This window comes from Lolium perenne, chromosome 1 (assembly GCF_019359855.2).
Source record: "Lolium perenne isolate Kyuss_39 chromosome 1, Kyuss_2.0, whole genome shotgun sequence".
Lineage (NCBI taxonomy): Eukaryota > Viridiplantae > Streptophyta > Magnoliopsida > Poales > Poaceae > Lolium > Lolium perenne.
Window position 1 is genome coordinate 7,527,549 of NC_067244.2, and position 27,568 is coordinate 7,555,116.

Sequence of the window (27,568 nt, forward strand, 5' to 3'; positions counted from 1 at the left end):
CATAACGGTCAATGCACGCGGTGGCCGAACTTTCTCTATCGCGTTTTTTTCTCGGCGTCGTCACTGTAACCTTGCCTATCTCGAGTCGTTGCCCCGGAGTCGCCATGGCAATAAACCGGGCCTTCACCTCCCATTCTACTACCTCTGCCGTCGCAGCCACCACTCTCTTCTGGCCCGCCGGTTCTTGATGTGAAGAATGGCTCGCCGTAGATACGACTATCGATGGAAGGAAGTACAGATTATCAATGGCTACGCCGTGCTTCTGGCGTACATGATCTTCTCAATCAGAGGGATAGGCTTACTAGTGGTTACATGGACCACGGTTGTTCTTCTCGGTGGCTTCGTCTCCATGATTGATGAGCATGATTTTTGGCGTCTCACGGTGATTACACTCGTACAGATACTCTGGTTAGTACTATATATCATCTCGTCTCGTTTAATTACATGCATCTTTACTGCTTAATGCTCGGTAATCATCAGAATCAAGTTAGTGTGGTTGGTCGATCTCTATGTCCACCTTCTCTGTGAGTTTGTGTGTGTTTTTTGCTATTGAACTTCTTTAATTCTTCTTTTCATGGCCTGAATCCTGAGCCGGCTATAGCTTCATCCCTACCCACTGTTGCCTAAGAGCATCTCTAACACATATCACAAATAGGTCAGGCCCGTAAATATTTCTGGTTTTGGTCTAAACAACGGCCCGCATACGAGCCCGGCCGTAAAAAACTTTGCGGAGAACCCTAAATCCTACACCTTCACCGCTACATATTTGGTTTCCGAGGGGAAAATGCGTTGCTCCGTATCGCATTTCCCCTCTCCTTCCCGCCCGCCATTGCCATCCGCCGCTCATGATTCCGGCCGCCTCCGGCAAATTGTCGCCGAAATCGAGCGCGCCACCTCTCCACATACCTTTGTGCGCAATCGCCCAATTCAGCGTGTGGAGGGTGTATTATTTTCACCACCCGGGGCAACCACTACTAGAAAAAGGCTTATAGGCCCAGAACTACCACCGGCGCACCAAAAAAGCAGTCCGCCGACGCTATATTACCGTCGCCGCACCAAATATTGGAGCCGGTGCTGCGCAAATAACGGCGGCACAGCGAAAAATTGGTGCGCCGAGGATAAGGATCGACCAGGTCCGGGCCTAGGAAAAAATCTGAGCCCCCCTTACCGCCGGCGCACCTCTATAGTGGGACGCTGGTGGTAACAACCCCCCCCCCCCCTCCCCCCAAACGCCTTTTTGGCTTTAAAAATAAAAGAAAATAATATAAATTTCAAAAAATAAAATCCTTCGAGATGACCATATGTTATGTCATCTAATTTGAAGGAAAATTAACAAACATGAATTTCGATATATTAGGCAAAATAACGCCATCTTTCGGTAAAACGGCTTTTCTGGTTGCATACGACCTTCGATCAAAAAGTTTTTTATACGAAAATGTATCTACGGAAAGATTTACATCCGATTTCAACCGCCTATGGCCGTTTAGTGATTTTTCAGATTCCTCAAAATAAAAAAATAGGAGTTTTTTCAAGTTTCAGATTTGGATGCAAAAAATATATAAATAAAAAATTACCGCCGGTGCACGGGCATAGTGGTGCGTAGGCGGTAACCTATGCTATATATTGAAAACAGCCCGACGATCTCTTCTTCTTTCTCACTTTCTCTCCTCCTCCTCCTCCTCCACTTCACCTTCTCCCTCCTCCTCCTCTTTCCCTCCTCCTACAGAAAAATAGTGTAATAAAATTGCACAATAGTCCCTCTATTTCAAGCCTTCTTTTTCCGTGTTTTTTCTTCAGAAAATATATAACATTGTTGGTATAATAAAATTAGCATCTTTAGAAAGTGTTTTTAAATACAAATTCAACAATACTAATTACGGAAATATTTTTTTACTTACACGCATGGATGTGGGTGTTTCCGACACCGTTCATTTTGCTGTGAGATTCAGATAAAAGGAGGAGAGAGAAAGCTTCGGAAACACCGACACCCATGTGTGTGTTTGTTCAATTTTTCGGTCAAAATTCGTCTTAAAATACATGTCCGCTTTATTCATCGAAACGGAGTCCTCCATGCAACAGATTGGTCGCATAGAATATAGGAAGGCTAGGGTTTGAGTAAACTAAAAAAAAGTCTAGACTGGAACTCAGTGTATTGGGTGCGCCTCGTCACTTTATAGAGTGGACTTCCTAAGCCTGGTACATGTGCACCCTCTATCTGGTCTTCCAGATTTATATTGATACTCTTGGTTCTCACTTCATACAAAAAAAGAATCTATTTTATTTGTTTCTACCAAAAAAAATTATACAACTTGAAACTTTGGCGTTAGTAAAACATTAGAATTATAGTGTGCAAAAAAAAAATCTGATTTTTGTTGCAGCATAAGTATGTAAAATGAGATTCTCTGATTTTACACATTTTACTTGTAATGTGTTGTTGACTTAAAAGTTTTAAGTATTACACCCGCCTCTGCATAACAAAGATGCACACGGCCGCACTCCACCAAAAGTATGTAAACAAAAAAGAAAATGGAAGGCCCAATACAAGTAATTATCGTAGAAACTGCATAGGCCCCTAAGGCGATGGAGGAACAATCCACAATCCGGAGATTACGCTGCCATTCATGTTGGATAAAAATATCCCTCGCTGTGTCCTCCAACCGTGTAGACAACTCCATAAACAGGTCGCGATGCTCCACACGCTGTAGAGACGACCATGAATAGAGCGTAGTTGTGCACCAGAAGATAACCTGCATGAGAAATTCTTATCATTAAAAACCTTGTTATTTCTACATAGCCATAACGACCAAATAACAGTAAGCGCTCCCACCCTAATAAGTAATTTAAATCTCTTATCCACACCATTTAGCTAGTAATGGATGGCTAGATAGAGGTTGTAGGTGTACCGAGGTTTTTTTACCGTAAACAGGAGGAGCTCTCCTTTTGCATTATACTAGGGGGAATTCTTTACAATGGCAAAGCCAGGAAAAGCAAAAAGGAAACAAACGAAACACAAGCTAGGAGAAGGAAACTACTCGCTGAAAGCTGTGGAAAAATTGCTCATGTCTGCTCTGATCTGCACAAGAAGCCCATCCCGCGAGCAACAGCATTTTTCAAAGATTCTACGGCTCCTTTCTTTCCATGGGTGCCACGTCACATACACATCAGCAGAGGTCTGATGTATTTTTATTTTGTTTTTCCGGAATCTGTCCATCTTTTTCCACCAGGCAGCAATGGTCGTGAATCGGGAACCAATGCTAGGTGCAACGGGGTGTGTGATAGCAAAACCATGCCAAACTTGCTTCGCGAAGGGGCTGTTGAGCACAAGGTGGTCGGTAGTCTCAATCGTCTGATCACAAAGGGAGCAATTGACTTGATGCCATCCTCGGGTAGCAAGTCTCTCCACAGTCCATATGCGATTCTGAATCAGCAGCCACATGAAGAATTTTATTTTCCCTTCCACTTTCATATCCCAAACGCTTGCAAGATTTGGTATAGAGATCCTTCCAAAGAAGCATGTCGAGTAAGCCGAGGCAGCACTGTAATAGTTGCTTGAGGCTTGGTTCCAAGATATGGTGCCTTCATCCTCGGAAAGATAGATAGTTTGCAATTCATTCACATCTCGACAAACTGATCAATATGCTGCGGAGAGCTTAATCTCTGCAATCCTCCCATCCATCTACCATTAATCACAGCATCACTAACAGAGAGGTTTTTGCGCCTAGCCATGGCGAACAGCTCCAGGAAACGTTGTTGCGAAGACAAGCCATTTAGCCAAGAATCTTTCCAGAATATTGCCTTGATACCATTTCCAATATGGACAGATGTGCATCCTTCGAAGAGAGGTAAATCATCAGCACCAACTGGCAGAGGGAGGCCATGCCAAGGTCGTTCGGGGTCTTGCCAGTTGAGCCATAGCCAGCGCAAATGAAGTGCTTTGCTGACCAACTCCAAATCCTTCACTGCCAGGCCACCACAGTTCTTTGGGGAGCAAACAAGCTTCCAGTTGACCATGCATTCGGCGCCAGATGCAGATTCTTTCCCACACCACGGAAAATTGCGTCTAATTTTGTCAATTTTTTTATAAGCCACTTTGGAGGGTCAAAAAAACTGTACAGAATTCATTTTTTCGATAATGGGCACTGAGTTGGCAAGGATAAGCCACCCTGATCTGGCCATAAGTTTTCCTTTCCATGGCTTTAACTTTCGAGCAATCTTGTCGAGGTAGGGTTGACAGTTCATTCTTCTAGACTTTCTGAAGCGAAGGGGCAGGCCGAGGTAGACGCAAGGAAAAGAGCCTAAGTTTCCACCAATGTTTGCAAGCAGATCATGCAGGTCCATGTCATTCCATCTGATAGGAAAAGTTGTACATTTACTCAGGTTAATTTTGAGCCCCGAGGTATGTCCAAAGAGGTCCAGAAGCTGGAAAACCACATCAACTTCAGCTTTAACACGGTTGAGGAAGAGAACAGCATCGTCAGCATAGAAACTAGTGCACATTTGATTGGCCTGATGAGAAATAGAAGATAACAACCCATGATTAGTTGGTCCCAGAAAAAGGCATTCTAGAGGCTCGAGAGCAAGGTTGAAGAGACAAGGCGCCAGACGATTGCCCTGCCGAAGCCCACGACGATGCTGAATTAGAGCTCCAGGTTCACCATTTAACAGAACGCGAGAGGTAGTAGACGACGTCTTAAGGAAGATAATGTGTCTCCAAGCATCTGCAAAGCCAAAAGCTCACAGCACCTCAAGCAGATATTCCCAATGAACAGAATCAAACACTTCTGCAAAATCTAATTTGAGGAAAGCAGAACATTCTTCTTGGCATGGGCTTCTTTGATAAATGATAACTCCTCTGACAAAAACAAAATTGTCATGGATGGATCTCTTCTTGATGAAAGCACTCTAAACCAAATTTCCAATCACATGAGCCAGCCTAGAAGACATCAGCTTTCCAAAGATCTTGGCAAAGCTATGTGTTGTGTTTGTGTTGAATATCATGTATGAGTTGGGTTACGTTAGAACTCTGAATTGTATTAGGTGTGGATAGGTTACGTGTAGTGTTCGAGTCGGACTCTGGTAGCTTAGGTCTCCTATATAATGTGAGGGGTTCCACACAATGTAACCTATGACGATTTAATAGCAGCAGACGCGCAAGGGGACCGGCGGCTTGTGCCGGTGACCAAGACGGCTGGTGGCAGTGGTACCAATGGGGAGGAGCGCCCGTAGTCATGCCCCGTAGAGTAGGCAAGTTGCCTCGTAGAGTAGGCAAGTCATGCCCCGTAGCACCCGTAGTGGGGCCTTTTCAGAATGCAAATCAAACACAACTGATTTCAGTTCATCTAAGGGAAAAAGGCAAGTCAAGATGCTCCAAGTTTGCAGGCTAAGTCTCAAGCTCGCTTCAATTGAGATCAAAAGGATGCTGAAAGGTTGTTCCCAAGAGATTACTGCAGCGGTGGTGCAAGATGTTGGATTTGGCAGCATGATCTGTGACCTCTTCACCATTAGCAGATGTGAGCGAAGGGATGTGGTTTTTCCTATCTCACCCATTTGCACGAAGATAATTTTTTTTTTGTGTTGGCGTCTGTTATGGTCGGTCTGACCTATACACGTAGGAAGCCCACTAGTGGCTAGTTATGGGCTTAGCCCAAGTAAATTAGGGGCTTAGCCCAAGTAAATTAGGGTTTCGAGGAAGCCGTCCTCCTATATAAACACTTGTATCCCTTCAAGATTAATCAGACAATAATTCAAGATATCATTCTCGTCTCGTCTCCTGAAGGGAGACGGGAGAACCCTAGCCCCCGCCGCACCAACCCTAGCCGCCTCCTTCTTCCTCCGCGACGGCGCCCAGCCGCCGGCGCCGAGCTCCCCAACCTCTCCGCCCTCACTTCCACCCTTACAACCTCCGCCCTAAACCCGGTAGAACCCTAGTCTCTACCACTTTGGTATCAGATTGCCTAGGTCTCATGGGTTCCAACAGCCCCCCCGTCGACACCATCGCCGCCACGTCCACCGCCGCCACCAACATCACTCCCGCCGCCATGACCGGCGCCCACGCGCTGCAGGGGGCCGCCGCCGCCAACGGAGACCAGGCCGCCGCCGTCCCCACGGGCCTCGACCTCCTGCCCGCTACTTTGGCGGACCTCGCCGACAGCCTCCGCGCCATCCGCTTCGAGCTCGCGGAGATCAGGGCCGGCCAGCACCCGCCGCCCCCACCGTCCGCCGTTCCGCCGCCGCCCCACCGACCGCGGTTCCGCCGCCGCCGCCACCGGCCGCCGCTACGCCGCTGCCCCCACCGACCGCCGCTACGCCGCCGCCCCCACCGCCCGCCTCCGCGCCAGGCCGGGCCGGCCCGCGTGGTGGCCGCCGTCGCCCTCGCCGATTCCCACGTGGACCGACGCGGCGCCCGTCTACACCCATATCGCGCCGCGACGACGGTCCAGCCGCCCGCCCATCGCTCGCGGTCTGGCGGGTTTGCGGGGCCCTTCGCCGCAAGCACGTCCGTCAACCCAAGCCGCCGGCGGACACCCCCGAGGTCCCGCCCGTGGCACCGCAGCCGCCCGCTTCACGAAGCCGGAGTTCGCCACCTACGACGGCGCCACCGACCCCCGAATCGGCTGAACCGGTGAGCAGTTTTTCGGGGGCAGCAGACGCTCAGCACCGACCGCACATGGATCGCCTCCTATCACCTACGGGCGCCGCGCAGATTGGTAGTACGCCCTCGAGCAGGATGAGGGCGGGATGCCGCCTTGGGAGCGTTTCCGCGACCTGTGCCTCCAGCGGTTTGGGCCGACCCTCCGTGGCAGCCGCCTCGCCGAGCTAGGACGCCTCGCCTTCACCACCACGGTCCAGGACTTCGCCGACCGCTTTCAGGCGCTCGCGTGCCATGCCCCGGGCGTCTCGGCACGCCAGCGCGCCGATCTCTTCGTCGGCGGCCTCCCCGACTACATCCGCGTCGACGTCGAGATGCGCGAGCCAGCGGACCTGCAGACGGCCATGTACTACGCACGAGCCTACGAGCAGCGCGCCCTCGCCATGCAGCAGGTCTACGCGCAGCGTGGCAGCGCTCGTCCCGCGCCCCGCCCCGCTCCGACGCCCACCGCCCCGCCACGCCCCGCACCGGCCGCTGCGCCCGCAGGCCTCCTGCGCCAACTCGCCCCTTCAAACGGCCGACGGCTGCGGAGCAGCTGAGCGGCGCCGCCGGGGGCTGTGCTTCAACCGCGACGAAGTACGCGCCGGGCCACACGTGCGCCCGCCTCTTCTACTTGGAGACCGTCGACGACGCCGACGTTGAGGCCCTCACCGCCGAGCTCGCGGCCGCCACCGTCACTGAGGCCGGTGTCACGACCTACGCGCCAGTCGACGCGTCCGCCTTCGTCGTGTCTCTCCATGCTATGGCGGGCATCAAAACGGCAAAGACGATGCTGCTTCCGGTGACGATCAAGGGGGAGCGTCTCATTGCGCTGGTGGACACGGGCTCCGCGCACAACTTCCTGTCCAACACCGCCATGCGCCGCCTCGCTCTCCAGCCGGCGGGATCGGAGAAGTACAGCGTCACCGTCGCCAACGGGGATCGTCTTACGTGCCAGGGCGTGGCGCGACAGGTTCCCGTGCTCGTAGGCGACAAGCCGTTCTCCATCGACTGCGTCGGCATCGACTTGGGCTGCTACGACTTCATCCTCGGCCTCGACTTCCTGAGCACCTTAGGCCCCATCCTGTGGGACCTCGACGTGCTGTCCCTCATCTTCTGGCGCGAGGGCGGCCGCCGTGTTCACTGGACGGGCGTGGGCAGCACTGGCACATCCCCGCAGCTACACCTGATGGCCGCCGCGCTAGACGAGGCGCATCCGCTCCTGGCCGCCCTACTGCAGCAGCACGGCGACCTCTTCGACGAGCCGCAGGGCCTCCCTCCCTCGCGACCCTGTGACCACCGCATCCACCTGCTGCCGAACACGGCACCCGTAGCTGTGCGGCCGTACCGGTACCCCCAGCTGCAGAAGGACGAGCTCGAGCGCCAGGTGGCGGTCATGCTAGCACAGGGCATCATACGGATCTCGACGTCACCATTCTGCGCCCCCGTGCTCTTGGTGCGCAAGACCGACGGCACGTGGCGTTTCTGCATCGACTTCCGCGCCCTCAACACCGTCACGTCCAAGGACAAGTTCCCCATCCCCGTCGTGGATGAGCTCCTGGATGAGCTGCATGGCGCGCGCTTTTTCACCAAGCTCGACTTGCGCTCGGGCTATCATCAGGTGCGCATGCACCCGGACGACATCGCCAAGACGGCGTTCCGCACTCACCATGGCCACTACGAGTTTTTGGTGATGCCGTTCGGCCTCTCCAATGCGCCGGCGACCTTCCAGGCTCTGATGAATGACGTGCTCAGCCCCTACTTACGCCGCTTTGTGCTTGTTTTCTTTGATGATATTTTGATCTACAGCGCATCCTGGGCGGAGCACCTGCAGCTCGTGGCCATCATCTTCAACGAGCTTCGAGCGCATCGTCTTCACCTCAAGCGCTCGAAGTGCTCGTTTGGCACGACCTCCGTCGCATACTTGGGCCACGTCATCTCCGCCGACGGTGTCGCGATGGACGCGGACAAGGTCGCTGCCGTCGCCGCCTGGCCAACGCCCCAGTCGCCACGAGCTCTTCGCGGATTTTTGGGCCTCGCCGGATACTACCGGCGCTACATCCAGGACTTCGGTCTCATCGCCGCACCCCTCACGCGCCTGCTTCGCCGCGGTCACGTCTGGAGGGGCCTTTTTGGGTTGGCGGGCGTGAAGCTCCGCATGAGTACGGCGTTTCATCCTCAGACGGACGGCCAGTCCGAGGTCGTCAACAAGATCATCGCCATGTACCTGCGCTGCATCACCGGGGATCGTCCACGAGCTTGGGTGGACTGGCTGGCGTGGGCCGAGTACTGCTACAACACGTCCTACCACTCCGCGCTGCACGCTACTCCCTTTGAGGTGGTCTACGGGAGGCCACCACCGGCGATGCTTCCCTATACGGCTGGCACGGCCCGTACTGAGACGGCGGATGTCCTGCTGCGTACCCGCGACGAGATACTGGCTGAGGCGCGCCAGCGACTTCTTCAGGCTCAGCAGCTGGCCAGGAAATACTATGATGCACACCATCGCGAGGCGGAGTTCGCGGTGGGCGATTGGGTCTGGCTACACCTTCTTCACCGGACGACCCAGTCCTTGGACCCACGCTCCAGGCGCAAGTTGGGACCTCGTTACGCTGGTCCTTTCCGTGTGCTGGAGCGCATCGGCACGCTCGCCTACTGCCTTGAGTTGCCTGCAGGCTCGCGCCTCCACGACGTCTTCAACGTCGGCCTCCTGAAGGCCTACTGGGGCGACCCTCCTTCTGCACCACCAGCTCTTCCACCTACTTCGGATGGGCGTCTAGAGCCTGCCCCGGCGAGTGTGGCTCGCGTGTTGAAGGCCCAGCAGCGCCGTGGTGTTTGGCACGTTTTGGTGCATTGGACCGGCCTGCCCGAGGACGAGGCGACTTGGGAGAAGCTTGAAGATCTCCGCCAGCAGTTTCCAGAAGTTCAGCTCGAGGACGAGCTGTTTGAGAAGGCGGGGAGAGATGTTATGGTCGGTCTGACCTATACACGTAGGAAGCCCACTAGTGGCTAGTTATGGGCTTAGCCCAAGTAAATTAGGGGCTTAGCCCAAGTAAATTAGGGTTTCGAGGAAGCCGTCCTCCTATATAAACACTTGTATCCCTTCAAGATTAATCAGACAATAATTCAGTATCATTACTGTCTCGTCTCCTGAAGGGAGACGGGAGAACCCTAGCCCCCGCCGCACCAACCCTAGCCGCCTCCTTCTTCCTCCGCGACGGCGCCCAGCCGCCGGCGCCGAGCTCCCCAACCTCTCCGCCCTCACTTCCACCCTTACAACCTCCGCCCTAAACCCGGTAGAACCCTAGTCTCTACCAGCGTCACCAGATTTGATCCAAGAGATTCGATCCTGCTGCATCCATTTCATGCAACCAATGGCAGCAATTCCCAGCAGCCTAGCCTGTATAAATTCTCTAAGCAATCTCTCGTCTGTTGAGAGCTGTCTCTCTTCTTGAGCCAGATCAAGTTGGAAAATGACTTCATTGGCGATGTTGTCTTGCAGTATGGCCTCCATTTGAAGTTGCCTTACCACTTTTTGAGGGCTGTAGCTGTCCTAGAGAGCTTGGTACGAGATCTTGTAATTGCATCATTGGATTTTACAGGTTTTTCCTAGGCAGATTTCACAATGTCAACAAAACCCTCATGATTGATCCAGCATTGTTCAAACCTGAATCCAGGTAGTGTCTGGTCTGCATCTTCTTGAGCATGACAGTGATCAGAAATTGAGGTAGAAGCAGTGACCAGCTGGTAAGACAAATGCGATTCTTCCCAATCCTTGGTAATCAGCACACGGTCGATCTTAGTATGAACTGTGTTTTCTCTTTCATTGCACCACGTAAATCTTCTACCATTGATGTGAACTTCTCTCAGCTCTCGGTCTTCAATTGTTGTCCTGAAGCGCCCCCATGATGCGCAGATTCAGATTACCATTACTTTTTTTATCAGCACTTTATCAGATTAAAATCTCCTAAAATGACCCATTCTGGCAGCACAAAAGGCTTGGTTCTTTTAATATCTTGCAGAAAACTGATTTTGTCTTGGTCTTCTTGAGGTTCATAAAAAGCAGTCATCGGCCAAACGGCATTGTTAGATTTATCTGTAACTGTCCCTATGATGCAGAAGTCAGAGGAGGCCACCGCATCCATCTGTAATTTTTCTTGTTGTAGGGATTCGTAGCATAGAAAACAAAAAATTTCGTACCGCAAGAACGAATAATAAGCCAAGATCTAATCTAGTAGATGGTAGCAACGAGGTAAAGATCAACATACCCTCGAAGATCACTAAGCGTTAACGAGACAAATCTCGTGGTGGATGTAGTCGATCACTTGCCGCTTTCAAAAGCGCGTAGAAGATCTTGACGGTGCCACAATCGGGCAGCACCCCCGCACTCGGTCACACGTACGGTGTTGATGACGACGTCCTTCTCCCCGTTCCAGCGGGCAGCGGATGTATTAGATCCTCCTCGGAATCCCGCCAGCATGACGGCGTGGTGACGGTGGTGGTGGAGATCTCCGGCAGGACTTCGCCGTAAGCACCGCAGGAGAAATAGGAGGAGGGAGTAGCTAGGGTTCGGGAGAGAGGGGGGTGCTTGTCAACACCCGGGTTTTTAAGTCCAGATGCCTATTATGCCATACATCGCAATCCCAGGAATATTGTTTTTGCGAGACATAATAGATTGATATCACAGAACATCATTCATTACAAATCATAATTGTCTTACAACAAAGGATCACATGATCCAGTCTTACAACAAGGGTTGATCTAATGATCAATTACAAAACACACACATCGGAAGAAACGTAGTAGCGGTCCATCTGTTGCACAGGCAACTGTTGACGTCAGGAGTAGTCCTAGTTATCATAGACGTCCTGCTGTCCATCTTCACGGTACTGGTGCTCCTCTTCATAGTCTGGCCATTTGAATAGCCAGGGTCACAGCCATGAGTACTTTAAAGTACTCGCAAACTAATACTAGTGTAAGCACTATCAACAATGGTAAAGGGGTGCTAAGCTCTAGGTTTATTTGCATAAAGCCAGTTTTATTTCATAAGCACTTAGTAATAAAGGACTCTTCATTTGCCTAACTTAACTCAAGTGGGAACATTAGTGTCATTCCCACAACTCTGTTGTGATTCAAAACAAAGTCACCTTTCAAATTCATTTCACAAGTCACCATTTGGAAAAGTTCTGATGACGGAACAGTATGGCCTTTCCAACCGTCCATAACCGTGGACGCGGCTATTCGAATAGGTTTACACTCTGCAGAGGTTGTACACTTGTGCCACAACTTTTGATTACATCCGTCAGGGATAGCCCTGAATAATCATACTCAGTATGCGGATCATCAACCATAACCTTTCACTTACATACCCTAGTATAGGCACCTCTCCCCATGAGCTTGGCCTCCCAGTGATGTCACACTGCCATCCTGGGAACTGCACAGGGCTTGGGCCGGACAGTCACCTCATTTTCACGTCATTTCTTTGGTGGTGGAGGCAGCCCTCGGCATAACCCCTATGACGCTTGTTTAGAGGGAACCCATACTAAAGTACATAAACTTCCAGTTAAGCCCTACCCATAATCAGGTATTGTGGGGGTACTCAAAAATTGGAATGGTATCGCATCCGAACCCAACCATCAGTTTTTGTCAAATTCACCATGTCATTCAAGTCATATTCACCTTCAAAATCTTTCAATAGAATGACTCATCATTCCAAGGTTTTTCAAAGTCATTTGATTCACAAGTTCCCATCTAGAGTAGTCAATTTTAGTTTTAGCACTCCAACTAGTCATGAGGGGTGCTAACTAGCTTGTAGCTCTTTAAGCTAACTTTGATGTTCTTGTACTACTCCTTATCTAGACTCAAGTTAACTATCAAAGTAAACCTTAATAATCAAAGTAAAAGCTTTGTAAGATAAAAACTGGGACTTGGAAAGTAAAACACAAAGTAGTATGGTAGGGGTGCCTTGCTCAAGTAGAGCTTGCACTGGGGTAACTTGCAAGAGTATAGCTTGCCTTGATTGGTACAGTGGTCAAAGTTCTCTTCTTCTTCCTCGAAGTAGACCTCCTCCTCCTGGTACTCCTCGGTACTAGCGTCTATAAACGGATACGAGGTAACAATCACCAAACAAGTCTTAAGGCTATGCTAAGCACTCAATTGGTTTACATCAACTATTCTAACATCACATCATTAATCACAAAGGAGGTTGGCTTGTGTGTTAAGAAAACTTGTAGGAGAGAAATAATTTCCTCTCATTGAATCTTCTTAAGATTTAATCTCCTCCAATAATAGGGTATGATCACATGTTGACCAAGGTCAACACTTCACATCTATTATTTGGGGAAAATGATTTAAATGAGGTACTAACCTCATGCATTTTAAATATTACTACTACAACCATTTAATGTCTCTAAGTAATTCACTATGAGATGCTATAGACCAAAGTCAACACCTCATCTTGAATAGCTTAGGACCATGATTTAAATGAGAGGGAACCTCTCATACTAGTTAAGAAATAAATTTGGATAATTTAAATGGACTAGAAATGGCCACATAGCCATTATTTTGCTCTAGTCCATGATCATGTGAAACAACTAGGTTATATTTTTACATAAACAAAAAGAGTATATGAAATGTGATTTTTGAGAGTTGGAATCAACTCAAAATCATTTATGGTTGATTTTTAATAAATGTTTGAAGTTTGAAAAGGCCCTGCCTGGTTATTTTTGTTACATTAATTCTACAAAGAAAAATGGGATGAGACCAGTGGGGTTGGATAGAGCTTTTCACAAGCTTTCCATCAATACCAAAATCATCAAATTTGGTTGGGTAGATTTGATTCTATTTAAATTTGAAAATGGCATCTGTAAGCATATTTGAAATAAACAAAAATTCGGATTTGAATTAATTGGGCTGGCGGGAAAAGAAGTGGGCTGCACAGAGGGAAAAATAAACGGGCCGGCCCAGCTAGCGTGTCTCGCACGCCGCGGGCCGCCTGACAGTGGGAGCCACATGTCAGTGGCGTTTAAACGCCGAACCGTTACGCTCCTATCTGTGCCGCAGGATTAGAAGTGAATCCAACGGACCACGTCCATCGTTGACGGCGACGAGAGGCGGAGCTACTGGCGGCGACGGTGGGGGGTGGGAGGCTCACCGGCGGCGCGGCGATGGTCGGCGACGTTCTGCGGCGGCGTTGTCGACGACGGGGAAGCAGCTGGTAGCAGTGGCGTCTCCAACGGTGGCCGAAATCGTCGGCGAGCTTCTCAGCACCTCCGCGGGCTCCGGCGACCAAATTGGATGTCTATGGTGGCTAATCGAGCAAGAGAGGTGGTCGAGGAGGCTGAGAAGAGAGAGGGGAAGCTGGTTGTGTGAAGAGTTGAGCGCGGGGATGGCTCCTTTTATAGCGGCGGATGGTGGCCGTGGTCTGGCGGTGAGGTCAGCTGTGGCGTCGTCGCTACAGGGGCGGAGAGGCACTGGCGCTGACGCTCGTCGCTTGGCGACGTCACGGCGGTGACGCTGGGCGTGATTGCGGTGAAAACGAGGCCAGGGCGAGGACGGGCGCATGACGCAAGCTCGCAGTACCGCGGCGGAGGGCGTCGTTGATGCCGTCGTCTACAGGCGCGGCGCGAGCCAATGGGCGTGTCCTGGCGGTTGCTGGTGACGTAGGGGAGCAGGTGATGCGAGGAGAGCGCAGGGGTCAACGGAGCTGGCCGGGCGACGTCGTGTCTGGGCGTGCCCGTGGCGCTCTCCGTGCACGCTCTGGCGTGCGCGTGCACGTCTGGGCACGTCTGGGCGTCGCGTGTTCTGGCGCGTGCGGTGCGCCGTTTGCTCGAGCAACGGGTCTGGCACGTTCAGGAGAGTTAGGGGAACACGTTGGACAAGGTTGTGCACATTGGATTCGGCCAGAGAGGGGAAGCATGTGCATGTGCATGTCCATGCCATGCCACGGCATGGATGGTTTGGTCAATGTTGGTGATGATCAAGGGTACCACTTGTTGTCTCTAGTGTTTGGCATGGTTCAGAGAGTACAAGGGAGTGGTTTTGATGAGCAAAGCATGATGGTTTAGGCCATGGTCTGATGGTTATTAGAGTGTGTTGGTTTGGCAGAATTGGGTCTGCAAGGTGTTTGACACAATGCCCGCAAGAACTCAAGTTTTGAATTTTGGCACCAAATTTGCTGGGTGTGATTCATATAAAGATTGTGATGTAGTGGTGGTGTTGGTTGGTCAAGGAGAGCTAGTTTGCAAAAATCCAAATTGCATATGATCTTAATTCTGCTTCAAAGTCTCCACTTTGATTGATCATATCTTTGAATCCATGAGGAGTTTGCAGGGGTGTGTTTGAGTAAAGTTGTTTTCCTTGATGTTGTCTTGGATGAGGTGCAAAGAGTTGGCTTTGTTTAGTTTAGAAATCTCTAAATAATAGGGCTCAAAGTAGGCATCAGGTTATAAATGTCACATGTGACCATTAGTGCATGTGAGCTCATTTTGAATTCAATTTCGATTTGATTTGAGTTTCTTTGATTCACAAAGTGTTATTAGGTGTTTATTATCATTTTACAAGCAATGGCACAAGCTAATTTGGCCTAGATCAAAGTTTTGCAATTTGGCCTTAAGCACATGTGTGTGTTGAATTGGATTTTTCTTATTTTTCTATTTTGGTTTCACTTGAGCCAAATGGGCATGGGTTAGGGTCTATTTAGGGTTAGATTGAGTTTGCTAAAGATTTCAAACCATTTGGGTAAGGTATGAGGGCATAGGGCAAGATTTGCCATTATGGCTATGTGCCACATATGCCTCCATGTCTAATTTTATTTTCTTTTTGTTTCACCAAGTGTTTGGTTGATAAGCACTAGGTTAGGTTTGTGGAGGTCTTTCAAACCATCCACACAAGGTAGACATGGCAAAGTTTAGTATTTGCAAGAATAGCCATATGCTTACCTAGGCCTCTCTTCTTAATTTAAAATTCTTTTTATTTTGGTTTTCTCTTGGAGGATGAAAAAGAAGGGTGAGGTTTAGGTTTTAGGAACATTTCAAAGTAGTTCACATAAGAATTTTGGCAACAACACAATTATCAAGCAAGCACTATGCATAGCACCTTATTTAATAAAAGTTTTTGTTGGTTCTCATTTTTGGAAAAAGGGAAATTCATTTTCTCTTTGTTTTAAAATTTGGGATGTTACAGTGCTGGGGCGCCGGCCTTGGTGCCCCTTGGGTGGTGCGGCTGCTGTGGTGTCCTGCCCCCTCCCTCTCCCCCTCTTTATATAGGTGGAACCCCCTAGGGTTTGCCCAAAATCCGAATAAGAGTCCAACTCAAAACCTTCCATATGGGTGAAACCTAGGGGAAGTGGGATTGCTCCCTTTCCTTCTCCCTTGGCCGGCCAAGGTGGTGGAGTCCACCATGGACTCCACCTTCCCCTTTGGTTGGCCGGCTAGGGTTGGTGGAGTCCATCTGGGACTCCACCTTCCATGGTGATTTCTTCCGGAAGGTTCTAGAATATTCTAGCGCCTTCCATAAATGCACCGGATCATTTCCAAACTTGGAAAGTGACTTCCTATATATGAATCTTATTCTCCGGACCATTCCGGAACTCCTCGTGATGTCCTGGATCCCATCCGAGACTCCGAACAACATTCGAACTCCATTCCATATTCCATATCTACTTAAAACGACATCAAACGTTAAGTGTGTCACCCTACGGTTCGAGAATTATGTGGACATGATCGAGACCCCTCTCCGATCAATAACTAATAGCGGGACCTGGAGATCCATAATAGCTCCCACATATTCAACGATGACTTCGTGATCGAAGGAACCATTCACATAAAATAACAATTCCCTTTGTCTCGCGATATTGAACCATTCACATGCTTGCAAGCTAATTGGATATCATTCCACCGAGAGGGCCCAGAGTATATCTATCCGTCATTAGGATGGACAAATCCCACTATTGATACAAGTGCCTCAACTCTATACTTTCCGAACACTTAATGCCACCTTTATAACAACCCATTTACGCAGTAGTGTTTGGTGTCATCAAAGCATCCATCCGGTGTAGGTGATTAACATGATCTCATGGTCAAAGGATAAGTTACTATGCATATTAAAGCTTGAAGCACAAAGAACTAAATGACTTGATCATATGCTACGCTTACTATGGGTGTATGTCCATCACATCATTCACCTAATGATATGACCTTGTTATTAATAACATCCAATGTTCATGATCAGGAAACCATGATCATCTATTAATCAACAAGCTAGTTTAACAAGAGGCTTACTAGGGACTCCTTTATGTTTACAAAATACACAAGTATTAATGTTTCCGGTTAATACAATTATAGCATGGGATGTAAACTTTTATCATGAACACTAAGATATAACAATAAACACTTTTATTATTGCCTCTTGGGCATATCACCAACAGTCTCCCACTTGCACTAGAGTCAGTAATCTAGTTTACATTTGTAAAGATATAACACCTTGGCCTTCTGGTGCTTATCATGTTTGCTTATGGGAGAGGTTTCAGTCAACAAATCTGATATTCTCAGAAACGTATGTATTTTGTAATTCATTTGCGTCTCTACGCATCACTCATTTTTTCAAATGAGTCAGCATTAATCGTATATGTTTGGTCTTCTGGTGGAACCTTAATTCCGCGGTCTGAAATATGTTACCAATATTGTCACATACAATATAGCTTCATAGTTCTGACACTACCGGAACTACACCAAGTTCTTAAAGAACTCTTCGACTCAAACACCCTTGGTCATTGTCAAAACAATGAGATACTCTGCCTTCGTTTGTAGAATCCGTCACAATATTTAGAGCATAGACTCTTTCTAGCCCATTGTGCTACCTTTTAATGAACACATTTAGCCTAATTGAGATTGAAATTTATTTTATATGTGACAAAACTAATATCGGTGTAACACCTTACAATGATTTGTTTGTCATTACCCCATATAAAAATATATATATATATCCTCGGCTCTGACAAAGCACTTAGGGATATTCTTACTGTTGTCCAATGATCATCATATGAATCATTCTGATATATGCTCGTAACACCTTAGAGCATAGGACATATGATTGTGTATATATTATTCGTGATCTAAAATCACTCATGTGTTTTTACTCATTGAGTGTCAAATACACTCAAGTTTTGTTTAAACCTCCACATGGAAAAGAACACCTTCTTAACGTTTTCATATTGAACTATTTCAATATTCATTCTATGTACTTTGACTTAAACTTATTATGCGTTTCAATCTATCTTCATAGATCTTGACGCTAAATATGTTTTTAGTCCATATCCTTCCATTGAAGTTGATTTTCAATGAAACCTTCTAATCATATCAAGTACAAGATTACATTATTTATAATCAACGATATGTCATCTACATAAAGTATTATAAATATGTCTTAGCGCTCCCACTTAATTTCTTGCAAATGCAAGCTTCTTCATTGTTTCTGATGAAATCATAACTCTTTGATTATTTCATCCGGTGAAGATTCCAACTCCGTGATACTCACTTCATCCAGTGAAGTTTGTATACCTTTCTAGTATTGTACGGACTAGCAAAACTCTCAGTAGTATCTTGTATACACCTTTAATACACACTTCTGTCAAGGAATGTATTTTGCCATCCTACTAACATATCTCATAAAAGAAATATGTAGCGATTACTAGAATAATCCACATAGACTATAAGCATCGCTGCTGAAGATCTAATCTTATCGCAGTCAACTCTTTGAACTTTGTCGTAAACAATATTTTGACAAGTCGAGCTTCTTCAAGGATATTATATCGAAGTCTATTAATTTTATAGATCCATTTACTTTCAAAAAGTATTTATTCCTTCAAAAGGTTTACCAAGCTCCAAGCTTGATTTTAGATACTATCATGGATTTCATGGCTCTTAGCCATTTTAATGGAGTTAGAGCCCATCATAGCTTCTTTGTATGTAGTTGGTTTATCATTGTTCAAAATCAATCTTTTGTCCACAAATCATTTATTTGATCACAAAGTAAACCATACCTACAAGGTTCAATAGGTACTTCGATCTTCATGACTATAACACTTTGTAGACATGGGAGCCATGATCATCGTGGCTGCTTCCGGAACCATTTCCGATGCTGCGCTACTCTGATCATCATGCTCAGGTTCATCAACCTTATCAAGTTCCATTGTTTTCCCACTTAAATACTTCGCTAGAAACAATTTCTCGGAAATAAGCAAGTACCATCGACAAACACTTTTGTCTTTGACTTCATAGTGGAAAGAATTCCCATTTTGTTCTCTGGGATAACCAACAAAGACATTCATCCGATTTTGGTTGTAAACTCATTTACTTATGCTATGCATACCAAAACTTAAGAAAGGACTATTAGGGTTTATACCCATGCCATAACTCATATGGTGTCATTTCAACGGAATATGATGACGCTCTATTTAGTGTAAAAGCGGTAGTCTCTAAAGCATAGTCCACAAAATATAATGGCATTATTTTATTTTATCTCATCATTAATTCAACAAGGTTTGGATACGTCTTTCGAATACTCCATCATAACTATGGTATTCCAAGAAACGTGAGTTGTGGAACAATTTCGTAACTCTCTTAGATGTTCGCTAAAACTCGTAATTCAAATATTTCCACCATGATCCAATCATAGATATTTGACTTTTCTATTACGATGATTTCCACTTCATGCTGAAATTTATTTGAATCTATTCAAATGTTTCAAACTTCTTCCTCATCGAATAAATATATATATACTCAATTCATTGTTGGAAGTTTTCATGAAGTAGAAGAATCTTCCGCACACAACTATGCCCAATGAACCATATACATCATCATGTATGTTTCCACTAAGTTTAGTTGCCTGTTCAACTCTTGGCCTATGAACGTTATTTCAGTCATTTTCTTTAGAAAAGATTTGCAAGTGCCAAACGATTCAAAAATCAAATGACTCCAAAAATCCATTTGCATGGAGTTTCTTCATGCGTTCCTTTCTAACATGACCTAAATGGCGGTTCCACAAATAAGTGGAATTCAAATCATTTGCCTTATGGCATTTTAGCGTCAGTGTTATGCATGTGTGTTTCACCATTAAGATTTATAATAACTTATCCATCGTACATGGAGTATTGTCATAATTTGAACAACTTATTGTTTTCATTTGACCAGAGCAAAATAACAATTATTAAGTTCTTTATTATAAATCTGAAGGGCTAGGTAGAATGCCAACGACGAACATAATAACACTTTATTTTGTTCCAGACGTGCATTATTACCACATTCCTTATCAGTCAATTAGGTCATTGTATTCTTGTATTGTGTTGTGTTGTATGACATCTCATACCAACCAATATGGTACAAATACTCAAGAACTTCATTGTGTGACCAATCAAAGAATATATTCATAACATGTATATCATCTATATACACCTGAGCTAGACTTTCTAGTCTTTTCTTTCTTTGTGCCAAAATCCTTTTTGTAGTTTCTCTTTCGACTTTCCTCATATTTCAGAAAACACTTCAACATCAATAACTTCTAGGCTTGTTGGTCAAATACCAATAACCTTGAGGTTTGCACTTTGAAGTTGATCATCACATGATAAGTGTTCCGGATTTCACTATTAGTAACTTTTAATGTGATGAACAATTTCACTCATAATTTTATCCATCAAATCATGACAACTTCATGATGAAGCTACTATGGCTTACATGGATATGCGAATAACGTTAGTGCCCAACTAGTTGGAGGATCGAGACGCCTAGCGTCTTCAACCTTCGTACATTCCCATAAAACTTATGAGTTTATGTAGTCTCACTAAATTATATTCTATTATCTTGTACTAAGGTCTTAGATATCACACATATCTCACACCTTGCTTATTTCTGAAAACAAACTTTTCAGCTCCTTACTTTTCAAACATATTTGAACATCAAGTTTCACGGAGACAAGATAATTTTTAGATACTAATTGAAACCATTGCTTTTGAATCAGCAATTTGAGGATTACCAAAAGTTTGCTATAGGACTTAATCATTTCTTGATTCTTTAACAATACGGTACCAGTCCGTAAAGTTACTTGTCAGATTTAACAGTATTTCTATCTCAATTACAAGCCTAGCATAAAGAAGAAAACGGATGTCAATTCTACAAAATTTAATTCAAATACAATTTAGACTTTGTTCAGGATAAATTTGAGTTTACTATTAATTCTTAAATTAATTAGGTGAACTCCCACTCAAAACAACATCCCTCACGTTGCCTTAGTGATTACACGAACCAAATTCACTACACCAAGTCCGATCATCACGAGAGATAATGTAGCTTCAATGGCGAACAACAACATGTTCATCATATCATCTATATGATTCATGCTTAACCTTTCGGTCTTCCGTGTTCCGAGGCCATGTCTGTACATGCTAGGCTCGTCAAGTTAAACCCTAGTTTCCGCATGTGCAAATCTGGCTTGCACCCGTTGTATGCACACGTTGAGTCTATCACACCCGATCATCACGTGATGCTTCGAAACAATGAGTCTTAGCAACGGTGCTAACTAAGGACGAACACTTTATTATCTTGAGTTTTAGTGAGAGGGATCATCTTATAATGCTACCGTCGTGATCTAAGCAATATAAGATGCATAAAAAGGATTAACATCACATGCAATTTATAATGTGATATGATATGGCCCTTTTGTCTTTGCGCCTTTGATCTTCATCTCCAAAGCACGGACATGATCTCCATCATTAACGGGCATGATCTCCATCATCGTCGGTGGGGCGTCAAGGTCCATGGCACCGTCTTCATGGTTGTTCACCACATGTAGCAACTATTACAACTATTTTGAAATAATACTACTACATGAAATATAAAGGCAACCATAAGGCTCCTGCCGGTTGCCACAATACAATAATGATCATCTCATACATATTCATCATCACATCATGGCCATATCACATCACCAAACCCTGCAAAAACAAGTTAGACGCCTCTAATTTGGTTTGCATATTTTACGTGGTTTAGGGTTTTCGAGTAAGATCCGATCTACCTACGAACATGAACCACAACGCTGATACAAGTGTTGTCAATTGAAAATTGTAAATTGGATCTTAACTTTGGTGAGAGAAACTGACACCCGCAAAGCCACTTTTGCAATACAAGTTGCATGTCAAGCGTGGAGCAAGTATCATGAACGCGGTCATGTAAGGTTAGCCCGGGCCGCTTCATCCCACCATGCCGCAAGATGCAAAATACACGATAAACAAGAGACAACAAAAGCATCAACGCCCACAAATTCATTGTGTTCTACTCGTACAACCAATCTATGCATAGACACGGCTCTGATACCACTGTAGGGATTCGTAGCATAGAAAACAAAAAATTTCCTACCGCAAAAACGAATAACAAGCCAAGATCTAATCTAGTAGATGGTAGCAACGAGGTGAAGATCAACATACCCTCGAAGATCACTAAGCGTTAACGAGACAAATCTCGTGGTGGATGTAGTCGATCACTTGCCGCTTTCAAAAGCGCGTAGAAGATCTTGACGGTGCCACAATCGGGCAGCACCTCCGCACTCGGTCACACATACGGTGTTGATGACGACGTCCTTCTCCCCGTTCTAGCGGGCAGCGGATGTATTAGATCCTCCTCAGAATCCCGCCAGCACGACGGCGTGGTGACGGTGGTGGTGGAGATCTCCGGCAGGGCTTCGCCGTAAGCACCGCAGGAGAAATAGGAGGAGGGAGTAGCTAGGGTTTGGGAGAGAGGGGGCTGCTGGGGCGCCGGCCTTGGTGCCCCTTGGGTGGTGCGGCTGTTGTGGTGTCCTGTCCCCTACCTCTCCCCCTCTTTATATAGGTGGAACCCCCTAGGGTTTGCCCAAAATCCGAATAAGAGTCCAACTCAAAACCTTCCATATGGGTGAAACCTAGGGGAAGTGGGATTGCTCCCTTTCCTTCTCCCTTGGCCGGCCAAGGTGGTGGAGTCCACCATGGACTCCACCTTCCCCTTTGGCTGGCCGGCTAGGGTTGGTGGAGTCCATCCGGGACTCCACCTTCCATGGTGATTTCTTCCAGAAGGTTCTAGAATATTCTAGCGCCTTCCATAAATGCACCGGATCATTTCCAAACTTGGAAAGTGACTTCCTATATATGAATCTTATTCTCCGGACCATTCCGGAACTCCTCGTGATGTCCTGGATCCCATCCGAGACTCCGAACAACATTCGAACTCCATTCCATATATTCCATATCTACTTCATACGACATCAAACCTTAAGTGTGTCACCCTACGGTTCGAGAACTATGTGGACATGATCGAGATCCCTCTCCGATCAATAACTAATAGCGGGACCTGGAGATCCATAATAGCTCCCACATATTCAACGATGACTTCGTGATCGAAAGAACCATTCACATAAAATAACAATTCCCTTTGTCTCGCGATATTTTACTTATCCGAAGTTTGATCGTTTGTATCTCCATACCTAGTTCAACCTCGTTACCGATAAGTACTCTTTACTCGTACCATGATATGATATCCCTTGTGAAGCATTCACATGCTTGCAAGCTAATTGGATATCATTCCACCGAGAGGGCCCAGAGTATATCTATCCGTCATTAGGATGGACAAATCCCACTATTGATACAAGTGCCTCAACCCTATACTTTCCGAACACTTAATGCCACCTTTATAACAACCCATTTACGCAGTAGTGTTTGGTGTCATCAAAGCATCCATCCGGTGTAGGTGAGTAACATGATCTCATGGTCAAACGATAAGTTACTATGCATATTAAAGCTTGAAGCACAAAGAACTAAATGACTTGATCATATGCTACGCTTACTATGGGTGTATGTCCATCACATCATTCACCTAATGATATGACCTTGTTATTAATAACATCCAATGTTCATGATCAGGAAACCATGATCATCTATTAATCAACAAGCTAGTTTAACAAGAGGCTTACTAGGGACTCCTTTATGTTTACAAAACACACAAGTATTAATGTTTCCGGTTAATACAATTATAGCATGTGATGTAGACTTTTATCATGAACACTAAGATATAACAATAAACACTTTTATTATTGCCTCTTGGGCATATCTCCAACACTTGTGTACCCAGGCTCATCCACACATTTTCCCAATTTATAACCCACACCCGTGAAGTAGAATTCGAAATTGCGCTAGCGAAAGCTTCCACCAGTTCAAAATCGTCCTTTGGGCCATTAGCGAGCTTAGGGGTTACTCCGTGTCCTCAGCCTTAGGGGGACGGACATGAAACACGGTGGCTAAATGAAAGCGAGCTGTCGAAAGTGGGACAGCAATGCCGCCGCCAACAGGTGGCATGGTGATCAACCACCGTCCACCAGTTTGGGCAAAGACAAATGGGCAGGCAGGTCACTGCTTGGGGGAGCATAATGACGCAAGTGCAGAGAAAAGGTAGAAAAGGCACGAGTTACTAATGCAACACTGCAAGTGAAAAGAGGAGGGCATATAATGATATATAATATATTTTTCTGTTAATAGCTAATTTTGTTCCTCGTCACTCACGTGTATCTAACTAGGAACATACATATAACAGGATAAATGCGTCTTTCTTGGAAAGGATGACTTCTGTTTGGGATATGGATTCGAGCTCAAAGACGGTGAAAAATCTAATGACTCGCAAGTGGCAGCTGGCTAATAAGGCACGCGGAGGACATCCAAAATTGGCAGTCATTCAACGAGTTGTTGCGGCAGTACGTGTGGTCGTAGGATGGGTTCTGGCGGTAATTCACAATGTGCTGTTGAACTTATGTATTCTATCTGCGGCATCTCTATTTGCGTTTGGGCTGTTAGTTACCACTTCAATTTCGATCTACGGTTTAGTGAAACACGACTATTACGGCGAGGATGGGGACAGAAGAAACATGTATCCGGCGCATAATGTCTTGTACGTCCTCTGTGTGGCCCAAGGTGCCGTTTTCCTATATATATTCGTCTTGTTCCGATGGGAGAAGACGATAGTGAACCAAGTGAGCCAAGCATACGGCTTCCAAGATGGAGATCGTGTAGTTATGAACTATTGTGAGGAAACCAGGTGGGAATGCAATACCAAGCCATCCTCCGCTGACAAAAGGAACCTCATCACTTATGCGATCGAACTTGTGGAGTCCAAGTCATCTAGTAGCTGCCTTTCTGGGACATTGATACTTGACAGACTACTCACACGGCAATATTCGGACAAGATTAAAGCTCCTACTTTGATGGAACAAGAAGAAGAAAAACAGCGGCAGCGACAACAGCAGCTACAGAAGCAGAAGCGATTAGATTTAGAGGGCAAAGCTGAAGCTCAGTTGATTGAAAAGGAGGAGGCGAAGGAGGAGGGGAGGAAGAGTATGGAAGAGAGGAAGAAGAGAGAGGAGAGGAGAAAAAAGCGTCAGCAAAGGGAGGAGGCGATCATTGCGCAGCAGCGAACAGTGATAAAGCGCCTGATTGGGTCTGCATCCTCTACCCATATTCTCCAGAAACTGCTTCGGACGCTTGATTCAAGACGCTCATACGATAAAAAGATAAGGGAGGCTGCTGCCAGAATAGTGGAGCACGTCGCCAGTGGGATCCGTTTGGAGCAGTTCCCGGGAGGGATCAACAACATATCTTCACTCATCGACAACTTCGAAGAATACCGTCGACTCCAGCCAGACGAATCAGCATCATTAACATCAAACACAGATGAAGCCACTACAGCAACTGTGCCGCCGTCATCAAACACAGATGAAAACAATGGTGATGAGGAGGAACAAGGGAGTTATTCATCATCTGAGTCTGAGTCAGAGCCAGAGCCAGAGCCAGAGTCAGAGTCAGAACCAGCGTCTGAGTATTCGGAGTCTGAACCAGAATCAGAGTCATACAACGGCATCAGTCGGCCATTATCATCTAATAAGCCGCTCAATGGATACAAAGATCTGGTGCTTACTGGTCTAAGTATCCTCTGGAGGCTCGCAGGCAGTGAGGACAACTGCATAATCATAAACAACACCAAACATCTTGTCTCCAAAATCATGGCGCCTGTTAGCTATGACCTAGTGCACCGGACCCATCATAGTGCATGGTCCACTAGTGTAGTAGAGGCCTCAATGAAGGTGATGCTTCGGCTCATCGCGACTGCCAAGAATACCAATGGAGACACTGCGGCTGATCTGTGTCGACAGACCTCGAACAAGGGAGCAATCACTACCATGGAAAAAATTGTTACCTGTGAGGAATGTAAAGGCGGAGAGCTGCAGATGACCGCCATGCAGATCCTGGTGCAACTAGGAAGATGTAGTTTCACCAAGATGCTCGTAGATCTCTTCATTAAAGGTAACTGCAGTGACGTTTCTATCAGAAAGACTGCAGGTAAAGAATTGGTGCTGCTGTTTCTCGACAGCAAAAGCGTCGCCGCCCTCCTCCCCAAGGAGGAAAACGATGAGTTTGTTGATGGTCTCGCTGAATTAGTTTCACAAGTTGGGAACGACAACGAATGCAGAAAAAGTGCAGCGGAAATTCTGGAGCATATGTGTATTCATTACACTGAGAATGACAAATATCTTCGGTGCCAGAAAGAAGAGAATGCCGAAAAACTTCGCGAAAGAAAAGAGAATGATGATTATCTCAGTACAATCAAGAATGCCATGGCCAGTGCGATGCCAAAGGTACGAGCATATAATAGTAACTTTCTATATTCCTTTCTTTTATTTCTTTATTCAGCGTATATACACATGCAAGGCGAATCCTCAAGTCAGTCTCTCAAACATTACCATTTCATAACCAGGTAGGTTTCATGTATGCTAAGATGTAAACGTGTTATTACCGCTGCAGGTTCTCAGAGAAATAATATTTGATCATGGGTTAACTGGAGAAGAAGGAAAGCCTGGATACATCAGACCAGATACTGACATCGAAAGCCAAGTCGCCACCGACGGCAAAATTGACGAGAATAAGAACAACAATGTTTCCTCATCTCATTGGCAAAACCAATACAACAAGTTGTATGTTGCCCTGATGTCCCTGTATGTCACAGCATGTGAGAAGTTAGAACTTGATATTGACGCAATTTCACCGGGAGAAGGAGACGAAGGAGAAGGTGTCGCGTTCAGGTTTGCGATGCAGATGGTGCAGTTAAGCAGAGATCGTGTCAGTGCCGACAGCTTGACAGTGATAAAGCTTAGCACAAGGATTGTCATAGCAACGATGATGAAACTCCAGGGGACTGACTGCCGTGCCGTCAAATCAGCTGAACTGGAGAGACTCATTGACTCGCTCACCAGCGTTTCAGATGCCATGCTGGATCTCGAGGGCAGCATGATTTTCACCAACGGGATGATGGCGATACCTGCCACTGACGGCACCCTCGATTCCCTTGTGAAAGAAGCACAGAAACTCCACCACAAAATAAAGAGCCAAGACTCAGGAAATAATGTCAGCTAGCTAGCTATCATAGGGAAAACAAGCTAGATTATTTGCTACGCATTTGCGCCAGACTACTATATTGAGATATGGATTTCGTTTATTTATTCAACTGTGCTGTTGCTTGTAATATTTCCTCTGTTTATTCAACTGTACTGTACTTGTAATAAACCGTGCTGTACTACCATGTTCCACGCTTGTCATGCATGGGGACAGTAACATTTCCATGTTTGCTACGATTTTGAAGCTAGGGAAATTACTCCATCAAACCGCACTGCTACATGTACTCCTTGCACGCAGTGCAGTTGCGAGATACCCAACACATACATAATCCAGATGTCTTAGACCACATTGCAGGGGCTGAGTTAACTACCATTGATAATAGATTCGGTGTTACAGTTTCAGTAGTACTATGAAGTAGGGTCGGATTTTAACAAAATGACACCACGGGCAGCATACAAGTACCAAACACAAAACATGATCAGGCA

General features: G+C 46.3%; 1 protein-coding gene across 1 annotated transcript; it reads left to right on the forward strand.

Annotated features, from left to right (window-relative positions):
* The first annotated feature begins 92 nt into the window (after positions 1-92).
* LOC127342283 (uncharacterized) lies at positions 93-27,287 on the forward strand. The gene is made up of 3 exons (XM_051368221.2): positions 93-408; positions 24,235-26,326; positions 26,493-27,287. The coding sequence occupies exons 1-3, from the start codon at positions 197-199 to the stop codon at positions 27,099-27,101; spliced, it is 2,913 nt and encodes a 970-aa protein (XP_051224181.1). The 5' UTR covers positions 93-196; the 3' UTR covers positions 27,102-27,287.
* Positions 27,288-27,568: the final 281 nt, after the last annotated feature.